General features: G+C 41.0%; 1 protein-coding gene across 1 annotated transcript in view; it reads right to left on the bottom strand.

The window, feature by feature from the left end:
• Nucleotides 1-3,095: 3,095 nt before the first annotated feature.
• Nucleotides 3,096-13,539, bottom strand: part of LOC136838048 (zinc finger protein 665-like) — a 33,902-nt gene continuing 23,458 nt past the window's right edge. Inside the window, 6 exon segments of the mRNA XM_067102900.1 lie at nucleotides 3,096-3,377; nucleotides 3,380-4,375; nucleotides 4,690-4,763; nucleotides 6,744-6,934; nucleotides 7,114-7,176; nucleotides 11,747-11,757. Of these exon segments, the coding sequence (XP_066959001.1) occupies nucleotides 3,232-3,377; nucleotides 3,380-4,375; nucleotides 4,690-4,763; nucleotides 6,744-6,934; nucleotides 7,114-7,176; nucleotides 11,747-11,757 (1,481 nt within the window). The 3' untranslated portion in view covers nucleotides 3,096-3,231.

Genomic DNA, 13,539 nt, shown 5'->3' on the forward strand with positions numbered 1-13,539 from the left:
TTTCCATTTCAGTACCATAGATTTTTTTCGGAATTCTGCTACTTTTTCACCTTTTTTCAGTTTAGTTCCTTTTATTTTTGCTGGCACGTCCTTTCTCGTGACCCTTACAGTACCGACAGTGTCAGTTTCTTCATCCGCAAGTGCATCTGCCAATGTTGGACTTGTATAAAAATTATCTGTATATAAACAATAGCCCTTGTTCAAAAGAGGGTCCATAAGAGAGGAAACAATTCTATTAGACACAGGAAGATCCATATATTTTTCCATGTATTGTGTATCCTTACCTGCATAAATGAAGAAGTTCCATATATAACCAGTAGAACTTTCACAAAGTTCATAAAACTTTATTCAAACCTTTTACGTTTAGCTGGTATGTACTGAATCCATGATAAATTTCCCTTCCAGCCTAACAAAGACTCATCAACAGAAACGTTCCTACTTGGAATGTAATTGTTCATAAATTTCTTCAAAATAAGATCGGTGAATGGCTTTATTTTTGCTAACTTTCTTCCTGGTCCTTCTGTTATAGTACTATTGTCAACCAAATGTAAGAATTTATGCAATAAGTCAAATCTACGGCCACTCATTACCTTTCGAAAAAAAGGAGAAGAAACACTCTCTCGTGTTGAGAAATACATTGAATTGTCACACTTAGAATCAATTCCCTGTAAAATAAGTAGCCCTATAAAGACTTTCATTTCGCTTGCACAAGTGTCAAACCATCTATGCACTCGTGACTGTGGAGACAAATTTTCTACATTCTCATCCAGAAACTGACTTGCATATCTGTTTGTCTCTTTCACGAGGTAATCAATGACTTCATCATCAAAGTATTTCTCAAAATATTCTAATGGATTCTCTTTATCCTCAACTGAAAATTTCACGCCGGGATCAGCAACAAAAGTAAAGGGATCTCTCTCTCTCCCTCTCGGAGTCCAGTCACTCGGCAATGAGAAGTCATCTTCACTTCCGCTATCGGAAGAAAAGTTTGTCTCTTCAATATCCTCATTGCTGGAGGATTCAGAACTAGAGCGCTCATCATCAAATATGTCTTCAGTATCAGACATCTCGTCTAGGATATGATTTATCTCACCTGAAGACATACGCCTCCTCTTTGTGGCATTCATTGCGGAAGATGTCGAAGCCATGTTGTCTCTGAAAACGCCCAACGCGTACTGGGAAAAAAATAGTCATCTAGGCATCAAGCGACCAACTAAAAAGAGTTGCCAGGCAGGAAATAAGTCATCAATTACAGCTTACGTGTGCGAAGAGTGTTACCAAATGATGTTCCAACATTTTCCATACGAGTAAACGTATTATTACGGGGCTGACAGCTTGAAAAGCACAGTTAAAGTCGTGAACGTAATATCCCGTTGAAGGCGCTACCGAGTAGATCGCAGCAAACGTATTATTACGTGGGTGACGCTTAACAGGTTAATGAATGTGTACAAGGTAAGTGATGTATCTGTTTGTTCACCTGAGACTTATCTACGTAAAACAGAACCAGAAAGACAGTTACAGTGCTGGTTGAAGTGAACCCCATATTCCACTAGTCTGGATATAATGTAATAATTGTTGCCTCATCCATAACTTGATAAAGTTACATTGATTTTCTCAAGTGATAAGTAAGTTTTATGGGATCATTGTACCTTTAGAGATTCAGTTGCACTCTTTGTTATGAGGTTTCAAGTATCTGGTCGATGTGAGGTAACTTTTGGTATTATTATTTGTGTAATAACCAGGTGCTTGATCACTTCGTGACAATATATATATATATATATATATATATATATATATATATATATATATATATATATATATATATATATATACAGTATATATATATATATATATATATATATATATATATATATATATATATATATATATATATATATATATATATATATATATATATATATATATATATATATATATATATATATATACAGTATATATATATATATATATATATATATATATATATATATATATATATATATATATATATATATATATATATATATATATATATATATATATATATATATATATATATTCATCTGCATTAATGTACTGACATATTCCTTTGTGTCAGAGTTGCTGGATGTCTGAATCTGTCCAACAACAGTTGTTCGACCTGTTCTAGTTCCCATTTTCTGACATTAACTTGGCAATTGAACACAAACTGTCCCTGGCAGCTACTATCATTCCCTTCATCATCAAATTCTGCCTCACGTCTCCCTTAGCGAATTCTTTATCATACCTCATCCTGACAGAGAAGTTGTGGATGGATATGAACCAGATTTTAAGGATGGCTTCCAAGAGCCTCTAGGTCAGTCTTCATATTGGAAGGACTACTTAAATACAAGCACTGTTAGAAAAACCACTTTAATAAATTGTAAAATGCAAATTCAATAACTACATAACTAATTAGCCTACAGTGGTCAAATTCGTAATGTGATTCACAAAAATAAAGTTACAGTAGGTTTACAAAATGCGTTGAAGTGTGAATTAAAGTGGGAGCCTTGCTGCTTTTTTTATACCAACCCACAACTGGTGAGGTCTGTGACCTCATGCTCTAAGGCTCTTTCTTCTTCTGCTTCTGTCTGTTCCTTCTCTTCTCTCTCGTTCTCCCTCTGAACTTGACTTCTTAAAGATTCTAGAACCCAATGTCCAGCCCATTCGTAGGCAGGAATTTTGCTTCTGTCCTGCCTTTGGTAGACGTCTCATTGGTTGGGGCTTAAAGACGCCCCATTTTGGGTGGATTTGTGGAGCTGTCCCTCCTTCGAAGGAGGTGCTTTTCACGTCACCAGAAGTTTTGATTTCTGGCGGTAGTTTACAAAACTAATGCAACTAAGCGCTTGTTTAAGAATTCCCATGTGATTTCTGTCGATTAAAGCGTGCCCGAGTTTGGCTTCGTAATCATGACACAGTCACAACACTTCTGTTTTGCTTTTCCCCCCCCTCTCTCTGTTCGTTTTCTTCCAATCTCTCTCTCCCTCCCTCTCTATCTATCAATGTCTACCAATGGAAGGTTTCTCACTCCCTCTTCTTTATGTATACTGCACGCTTAATTAATATTCAGAATTCCTAGTTATCATTACACACTGGGAGACAGCTCGCAATCAATCAGTGACTTTAAAGCCTCCTCATGTGCCGATCGAGTCTCCTTCCTGGATCTGGAGTCGTTCCAATCTGTTCATCCAGGAAAAAATTTTCCCAACACTCTTAGCAAGCAAATGGCTTCTCCCCAAGATGGATACTCATGTGTTTCTTGAGACTCCATTTCTGGGAGAACGACTTCCCGCAGTCCTTGCACATAAATGGCCTCTCCCCTGTGTGGACAACCATGTGGGTCTTCAGATGTGATTTCAGGAGAACGACTTCCCACAGTCATTGCACACGAAGGGCCTCTCCCCCGTGTGGATCGCCATGTGGGTCTTGAGATTTGATTTCTGGGAGAACATCTTCCCACAGTTATTGCAGGCGAAGACCCTCTCCCCCGTGTGGAGTGCTATGTGGGTCTTGAGAATCGACTTCTGGAAGAAAGACTTTCCACAATCCTCACACACGAAGGGCCTCTCCCCTGTGTGGACCACCATGTGTCTCTTGAGACTTGATTTCAGGGAGAACAACTGCCCACAGTCCTTGCACACAAAGGGCCTCTCCCCCGTGTGGATCTCCATGTGGGTCTTGAGACTTGATTTGTGGGAGAACAACTTCCCACAGTCATTGCAGGCGAAGGCCCTCTCTCCTGTGTGATTCACTATGTGTTTCTTGAGAATTGATTGCAAGGAGAACGACTTCCCACAGTCATTGCAGGCGAAGGCCCTCTCCCCCGTGTGGAGTGCCATGTGGGTCTTGAGAATCGATTTCTGGGAGAACGACTTCCCACAGTCCTTACACACAAAGGGCCTCTCCCCTGTGTGGACCACCATGTGTCTCTTGAGACTTGATTTCTGGGAGAACGACTTCCCACAGTCCTTGCACATGAATGGCCTCTTCCCTGTGTGGACCACCATGTGGGTCTTGAGATTTGATTTCTGAGAAAATGACTTCCCACAGTCAATGCAGGCGAAGGGCCTCTTAACTGTGTGGATTGCCATGTGGGTCTTGAGACTCGATTTATGGGAGAGAGACTTCCCACAGTCCTTGCACACATAGGGCTTATCCCCACTGTGGATCTCCATGTGGGTCGATAAGGTCTTCCCCTTGTCGACTTCCTTTCTGACAGGCAGTGAATCGCCTTCATCATCCTCACAGTGATACTTCATGTCACCATCAGACTCATAACACACCTCCACTTCCATCTTCACTTCCGTTTTCATTTCCATCATTGGATCCAAAGGGACAGAGGTACAGCTGGCGGGGCATCACTGCCCACTAAACCTCCATTTTCATTCTTGACCAGAGACAGGGACACTGCATCCTCTGTCTTCCTCTTCAGTTGATATTCCATGATGCTCATTTTAGCCTTTGGTCATTCAACATCGTTTTTTATGCACAGGATTACCAACTTTTTCACTTCCTTCTATTGTTATTCACTGATTCTATCACTCTTATTTGTTTCTTATTTTATTTTCTCACTTTCCTCCTTTCACCAATACACAAATCTGATATCTAGAATTTTTTATCAACTATCTATTTTAGGAACTTATTCAACACATCACAGGAACTTGCACTTACATTCATCGCTGGACGCCCATTCGTTTCCAAAACCTTGACAACGTAAACCGATGACTTCTTCCAGCACCAAAAGTCTGGAATACGAGAAGGTAAAAGATTATTAGAAAAATTTACATAAAACTGGAGCTTTTAATTTATTGTTCATAGCAAACCCATCAATCATATTGAGCCAATAACGAGGTTATGATTTCCACAGACAATCTCATTCCCAAGTCTTCCAGATGACCCGTTGTCCACACACAAGTGTCTGTAAACCAACAGTCTATTGGAACTGCTTCGCTCATTCTGTCGTGTGTCTCACAAGACTCCTCTCCTCTCTGATGGGCATAACCTTGCTGTCATGAAACCTGTATCGCGGATGTTAAGTGACGCTTCATGCCTTAAGTGCTCACTGAAAGAATGTCATTCCACTTAATAATCGTTTGTTTACTGGTGGTTTTTCATTCCAAATCCTTGCGTATATCCCTCAGGGTACATCTTCACCATTATCATTTTTCTTGGCTCCTGTATCATGATTTCTTCGATAACCTTTTAAGAGTAATTTCTTGTGGTATTCTTTTGACAAAAGGTCAGTAATAGTCCTGGAAGAGAAGATGCCCACGGATCGACTTGCAGAGCCAGAAAGAAGTTTACTATAGAGACCTTCCTTAGCTCTGGAGTAGTAACCGAAGAGCTGTCAACATCCAGACCAGCAGTGTCAAGTACTAACTTTAAGGTAGTACTGCAGCACTCAACCACCTCAGTAATATCCTGCAAAAGTCCCTACTGAGGTTCTTCAAAGAGGACACTGAGACAAGTTCATGACTGACTCTTCTTTATCCTGTTACAAAATCCGGCAAAATCCTGAGCAAACAGATTTCGATCTCCCAAGTGCCAATATACGAGACCCCAGATGACTTGCTAATACCTTGCTGATGTCACGGCTAACCCAGACAGTCTTTGGATTCAGACCTAAGTCTGATAACCCTAAAAAGACTTGTGCAAGCTGTGAGTCAAACTCCTAAATGAAAAAGTAACCCTGAGAGAGAGAGAGAGAGAGAGAGAGAGAGAGAGAGAGAGAGAGAGAGAGAGAGAGAGAGAGAGAGACCATCATAGCTTCTCAGGAGTACAAAAGATCTCCCTCGAAAAGCAAAGATCTAGTCCTAGCATCAAACCCTGGTTGAAGGTTGACCAAAACTTTCCAAAACCCCAGGGCAGAAAGAAGCTTTATGACAAAGGTAGGTGAGCAAAACACTACCTGCTGACCAAAAGCTCTGACCAGAGAGAAACCTCGTCTCCACATCAAGGACTGGAGACGATCCTAGTCTTGTAGATCTGCTCAAGGAGTGGAACTATCTGAGGACTCCAATGGTGAGTGGGGAAAGAACTCTCTCACCAGGAGAAAGGCTGGAAAACATCCAGGCATAAAGTGCCAAAACTCTCAACGGCAGGAGATACCAGATTGAGCGGATGAATTTGAGGTTAAGTAAAGACGAATATCTCTTTAGGACCTCGAACCACAATGCTAGCAGGTCTGGAAATTACTTGGCACGGACACATGGGGAGTATAAGACTTCACCAGGAAAACAGGAGAGAGCAACCGGCTGCTGGCTCTGTGCTAAAAAGGCAAAATGGTGATAAGACGTACTGTTCAAAGTTGCCTTCCAGGAAAGAACCTTTTCTCTAAGCTTAAACAGAAGTAAGCATGGAGAAGAGAGAGTCCCAGAGCTACCAGTTGTGCCAGATGGTAGCCAACTTCTTTGCCACACAGGTCATCAGGAACCAACGCCCCTGTTGCCTGTATCCAATTGTAGAGCCGGTGTTGAAAGGATCTAGTCCTACGAAAAAGACTCGTTGCTGCCGTAAACCAGCAACCCAGGTGTTCACCCTTTGGTCGGGTAAGAGTCAAGAGTTCAAAAGCAGATTGTACTATAGCCTACACTGCAACAAGTTTGCCAGGAAAAATCAGTCTCTGAAAACGTCCAGCATATCCCTCACGAAAGAGGATCAGTTGAAACCGATGTAGACCCTTCGGTAGGCCTTGAGGATGGTGATTGAAAGTCCCGACAAAAGACCTTCCTCCCAAAGAGCAAAGCTGAGTATTGGCCAGCCCCAGAGCAACAGCTGCACCTATATGGAAAACCAAGGGTGCAACAGTACCATAGTGTGAGGCAATCACCCTCTTCCTCAGAAAAGGATCAAATGCTGGAAGGCTTTCAAGACTTCCTGCAGTGATAGTCAACATAGCAGCCCTCTTCCATTTCCCCTTGAAAGCATCGAAAGAGGAAGATCAGAGGCGACGGAGAACTCCACAAAACCCTTCACTACTGAATAACCCAATCCAAAGATCGGAGCCGTCAATAGTGTCCAAGCCGCATGCCCAGGTCGTACTAACCCCTCTCTAATGGCCCAAAAGAGCCAGGGACAGTCAGGTTGAAGTCTTACCTGGTCACTATGGTCATCCAGCCGTGGAAGAACCAGGAACACCAGCTCATGGCTCCCCAAAAACTAAATTAAAAGCCATTTACTCAGGAATAAATGAGCAGTGCCAAAAGGCTGAGTAAACTCTTCCCCATGTGATCCCGAAAGACCGCTGGGAAGGAGCCAAAGTGTTTCCTTATCACCCCAGTCACCTGACCAGGGAAAGAGGGGACAACACTCATGGATCATCAGCAAACCTAACCTGACCTGTAGGCCTGGTAATGAAAGCCAACGGTCCATGAGAACGAGTCATCCAAAAACCGCCTCAGTGCAATTCCGAAAGACTGCGTTAAGAGGAGAAGTGGTTACTACCTGTTTCTATGGTCATCCGACCACAGAAAAGCAGGAAGAAAACTCCAAACTCGCTGCCACCAATCAACCTGGTCAGTCAACAGGGAAAATGAGGAGCAAATGAGCCACAAGAGGGATCGACGCACTACTTCTCTCAGAGAGGAAGAGAATTCGACTCGAAGCAAGCTCCAAAGCTTACAGTGACGGGACGAAGAGAACCTCCAGTCTAAGGGAAAGGCACTGAGTGCCACCCCTGCCCAGGAAATCAATCGCAAATGGTGATCGAGATCGAGTCTCCCTGACCACCCCAAAGGCAAAGGCACACAAAAAGAAGCTCAATTAGCCTTCTCAACTCGCAGCCGAGTCCGAGCAGAGGTCAGGTTGAAAAGCACATTGTAGATGAAGACGATGAAGGAAAGGGGAATACAGTATCTCTACCTCCTTCCACCTCGTCTGCAGTAGTCGAAAATCACAGGCAAAGTCAGAGAAATCAAAGGAATAAGAATACAGCCACAATATAAGGAACAGTAAAAGTACATAAATACAGCTACAATATAAAGTCAAATTTTGGAGGTTCTTGGATGCACACCACATCAGAATGCAAGTAAACACTGTACAATACACCCATAGGATTAAAGGTAAGGCTTTCATCACTTTACTTCTCATTTTTATATATTTCCCTTGCGACGTTCTGGGCTACATCGTTTTCCAGGTTACAGCGCGGTGTTGGAATGGAACCATCGACCAAACCCGGGGATTGCCCGTACTCAACTTTCATCACTAAAAGTTCGAAAGGCAAAAGTTGGGCAGAGAGTCGTGAGAGACATCTGGAGTTGACAGCGGCTGGAGGCAAAGTGGCGTGGAGACAAACAAGTTTGGGGGGCTTCCCCCACCTGTCGGTATTTGACTACCTTGTCGATAAGTTTCAATAGATGCTCCAGCTCGCATTGCAGGCTAAAATTCCAATGTAAAGAACAAATGTCTGCATTTGTGTAGGAAAAAATTACATTTCATTCCCAGCTTTAAAGCCAGTTTGGAAATATGTACAGTACTCCAACCAAAGGTGTTAAGGAAGTTGAGCATTTCTACATAATCAATCCTAATCAAGGAGGGATTTTGTGTAGGTCTCCCTTTGGGCAAGCAATTGCTTCCCTTGGTACTTTAAACCTTTCTGCTTAGATCCCATGTGGCTGTTCGCTCTTCCTTCAGCAACAGGCAAGTGGCAAAAAGTTGCGCAGGGAAATATCCTTCCCTGTTGACAATCACTAGCAACAGTAGTCTACCAGCATCTGCAGAGTCAGACTACAAATCCTTTCTTTAAGATAGAAAAGATTGCTTCCATATACGCGAGAGATCATATGGGAACAGTTCTTCGAATTCCTGTACATGATTACTCATGCTTATTAATTTATATTTTTATTTTAAACAAAGCATGGTCTGCCTATATCCTTTGTCTGGTCATCCCTTGATTTTGATCATTTCCAGTTCTTTGCACCATTTCCTTGAGAAATATTCTTCCAGCACAGAAATCTGAAACTTCTCTTGCATTGACACATCCTTCCTTTTCCCTACATACACCATTATCAACTCTTCTTGTTTATAGTTTGTAATCTCATCCCCTTGTTTGAACAAACACAAGTTGTGATGATGTTTGTCGCCTCCAGGTTGTTGACAAAAGTGGGTGTGCCTCAGGGCCAAAGGGAAGCTGCAAGCAACCTTTTAGTTATGCTGACAGTGCACCATGTGAGAGGCACTTTCTTTTTCAAGCAATAAATTTGCATTGAAGCAAAAATTAACAAAAAGGTGTAAAAATCAATGATTATGGATGATACATTTTATACAAATGAAAAAGATATGAAAATACTAAAAATATCTGTCACTTTTTGCCACAAAAGCATTAATAGACATATAATGTAAAAGAGAAACACACCACACAAACACACAAAGGAAAAAATGATAAGTGTCCATTTGGCTAAACAAATGAGACTTCTATGACCCACAATGCCTTCTTAACTTCTCGATTTCTCCACATTTTAGAAGCTCTTGTTACTACAAAGAGGAAATGACCGTTACCTCATTACGTACCAGGACCTGAGATAGAATTTCAGCTGGGCATCAGAACCTCTTCATTTCTTTCTTCCTTGACTTGGATCTTGGCTTCGCAGGGACAAGTGTTTCCAGTGTCACGGAGGAATTTTCCTCCTCCAAGACATTAAGATATAAGACAATAATAATACTGCTATACACATATGCACTGTTGTCAGTCCTCTTGCCTGGAGACAGGGGTTGGAGAATGGTACTGTGTCATAGTTGACAAGGTGGGTATGAAAACTACTGATGTTTACGCTGCCTGGGAATTAGGGTAGGCCTGTCCTACCTGCTATTACATGATACTCCTTGGGTGTATGGGTCTTGATGAGGCCAGGTGATGTCTTCCAACTGGGAGATATTTGAAGTGCTGATGGCCATTTTAGGTGGTAAAGGTAAGGTGCTGTTGAAGAAAATCCCTGGTCCTCAGTTCTTCTTTATTACTCATTACATCATGCCAAAATTCTCCTAGGCTAATTCTCCTGGACTTGGCCAATTCACATGTTCTTCCGAACTCCTGGACTAGGTTAATTTACATGTTCTTCCGAACTCCTGGACTAGGTTAATTTACATGTTCTTCCGAACTCCTGGACTAGGTTAATTTACATGTTCTTCCGAACTCCTGGACTAGGTTAATTTACACAGTCTTCAGAACTCCTGGACTAGATTAAGTCACATACTTCCGAACTCCTGGACTAGATCCCTGGAAATATTCCTTTTATTTAATTTTGATTGGAAGATAAACAATACAAGTGAGTATTTAAAACAACAAAAAATAACTCTTTATATTGAGAGACCTCAAAAAAAATATATCAACTACATACTATGGGGATTGCTTTTCCTTTATAATAGGATAGGTATCAAACATGGAGCAGCCCTGGAATCAATTAATTCAAAGTAAGATGTAAATCATTTGATACCCTACTCCATACAGTACTAAATGTTTGTACACAACATATATCAATGGATTAGGCTACCTGAAAGATTTCTGAGAAAAACTTAAACTAAAATGAGGTAAACTAGGCTAAGGTGCCTTTCAACAGGATATAGTCTAGGCTAGGCCTCTTCAGAAATCGTTAAGGATAGCCTATGCAAATTTACACGGCTGATTTTTGACTAGGTTACAATGGGCCACAAAGTTAGGTTAATTTAATGAGGGTACAGGCTAAGTCTTATGTAATTAAGTTTTACAAGAATTTATATATATATATAGCCTAACTATATTTAACAAAAATAGTCCTAATTCCTCATTCAAAAACAGGATTAGTCTAGGGTAGGCCTTCTTAAATTACTATATAGCCTAGTCTAAGATCGTGATCGGCAGTGGAAATTTCCATGATAGAGGTAGGGTAACCCCAAGATGCCCTGTAGGATGGCCATTTTGTGGTACCCTTTTGGCACTGGTATTTACAAAAACTTTATACAAACAAAACACTTATAATTATCTTTTAACGTTTTACAATCCTATCAAATGCCAAGTTACAATTCAAATCAACACAGCAGAATCTCATGACAACTAATGAACGTGAAGCATCTTTCATGACAATGAAAATTTTCCACGTTAAGGCGTTGCAATCACGTTTGACTGGGCATGCAACAATGCTGCACTTAAATCCTCGTCTGCTGCTGTTCTTTCACGATAATGATCTGTTCCAACTAATGAACTAACGGTAATATTATGACTTTAAAAACTTGCAAGGGATAGATCCTTACATGTTTTGCTAGTGTTACCAAAATGCGGACAAAAGATTCAGGACAGCACTCCCATACTCAGAGCGAATGGAAAAACAAAACAAGGGACTGGCTACATTGCTATGCATTCGATGACAACAACCAAAAACGAAAACATTTTATAGTCCCAATCACTCTTACAACAGTAGTGTAAAGATATTAGAGGAGGATGATGAATCAATTCCTAAATAAATCACTAATAATTAAAGGAATATATATTTTTCCAATTACACCAGACCGTGAAGAAGTCGAGAAGTGGGTGATATAAGTCACGTACGTATCTGGTAAAAAGTATCGCTTTCTTTACATCAATTCATCACTTACGTGCAAAAACTTGTTTCAACACTCACCCAACAAGTAATGTGACAGCAGAAAGCTCATGGCATGTGTCCTGTAGAGGTCAATGCATCCTACATAGGCAGCAGGTGACTCCAAAGCACTTTCAAAGGATCTACTACAACTTGCAACTGCGTGTAGGGACACTTACCAAGAACACATCTAAAAAAGAAACAGGAAACACTATACATTAAAACTGGTAAATTGAAGATCTACCTTGTATTTCTTCTAGGGATACAAACTTAAAGTCTTTTACAGAAAAGGAATACAGACAGAACCTATGCCAGAGGTCATGCAGGGCTGAAAGGGAAAGTAAGAGCAGATAGGTTTGAAAGGTGTAACTGGAGGAGGAGAAACCTTTCACCACTGCATTATGGAAGAACTGTCAGGAGAAAGAGGGTTGAGGAAAGTAAGATGGAAGAAAGAGAATATGAACAGAGGTACAGTAAAAGGAATGGAAGGGCCAAAGGGACGCTACTAAGAAATCTACAGAATAAAGCCTACAGTGCTCCACATGAGGTGCACTGACAGCACTACCCCAATTTGGAGACTACCCTTTTGCGAGCGCCAACAAAATCAAGCTTTGACAGTGGTCATCTTTCCGTCAAGAGTAGGCGCGAGGTTTTCTTAAGGGTTCCCCCCCACCCCAAAACAGACCCAAATTCATGGCTATGGGGTGATCCACTTGCCCATCTACCATCTTGTTCCAATGCCACATCCCTCACCCAGTTCTTGCTTCAAGCAAGAGTAGGACGCTCCGTTTGACTTACCCTGGTATGTGGACAAGTTTTCAAATGTCAATTGTTCAAAAACAATTGTTCGAATCAACAGTTGTTTGAATTAACAATTGTTCGAACTAGCTTATATAATCATTTTTCACTATGAGAATGAAAAAATTAATTATTATCAGACTGTACAGCATAGAAAATGTTGTGTATACATATGATGCAGTCCTGGCGAGATCATTTGGGAAATCTATCATCTCTAGTTTGTGTTTTTGTGCAGAAAAGCTCCGTGGGACACCACGTCCAGTACCAGCCCCTCAGGAATGAATGTAAAAGCATGAAAGAAGGGCGGTAAATTTCTCACATTATCAAGGCAAATTTTTCAAGTCATCTAACTCATACTGCATCATAAAATACACTATTTTCTATACTGTCCAGTCAAAACATTATATGGTAAAACTACAGAACAGCTCCGCACAGACTATTACCTCGGAAATTGATTTTTCCTATACTTTTAGTGTTGCTCATGAAGGATGTGGTCTTGTTTATTGTCGGTCAATTATTATTAACATCACATTTCTACCCAACATGATTGGGGACCCTATGGAAACGCAGGATTTTGGGTGGGGGAAATCACTGGGAGAAAGACCGGACTGCCATGTTGTTGTTATGGAATGGTTCCACATATGCACAAGTCATCAGGGAGCCATATGTTCGAGAAGGGATTGGCTAAGAAAACCTATTATAAAATGAACTACACTACCCTAACCTAACCTAGCAGGCCGTGTTGCTTAGCCAGGGGGCTCTACCCCCAGACCCCCTGGTGAAGGAAACTTCACTTTTTACCAAAAGTTCCCCTATAACACTGCACATGCATGGTAGCATTCCAGGATGACCAGCACACAGTAACATATCAGTTCTGAGGTTAATTACTGGTTAATTACAGTCGACCAACAAAAAATAACAGTCAATTCTTGACAAGAAAAAGTCCATTTCCAAGGTAATACCCAATGCGGAGCTGTTCCACAGTTCTACCAATTACATTAATAAATAATACTGGGACATCCTCAGACTAAAATTGCCAAATAAATTAACACAGCCAGACTAAAACTGACCCTCCCTTGACCTGACCTCACCTGAATGAGTCACATTTGGTTTTTTCAATATTTGTGGCCATTTTCGAGGTCATTTACCCCCCCCAACCCACATAAGTCTTCCT

This window comes from Macrobrachium rosenbergii, unplaced genomic scaffold, assembly GCF_040412425.1.
Source record: "Macrobrachium rosenbergii isolate ZJJX-2024 unplaced genomic scaffold, ASM4041242v1 13909, whole genome shotgun sequence".
In the NCBI taxonomy this organism is placed as follows: domain Eukaryota; kingdom Metazoa; phylum Arthropoda; class Malacostraca; order Decapoda; family Palaemonidae; genus Macrobrachium; species Macrobrachium rosenbergii.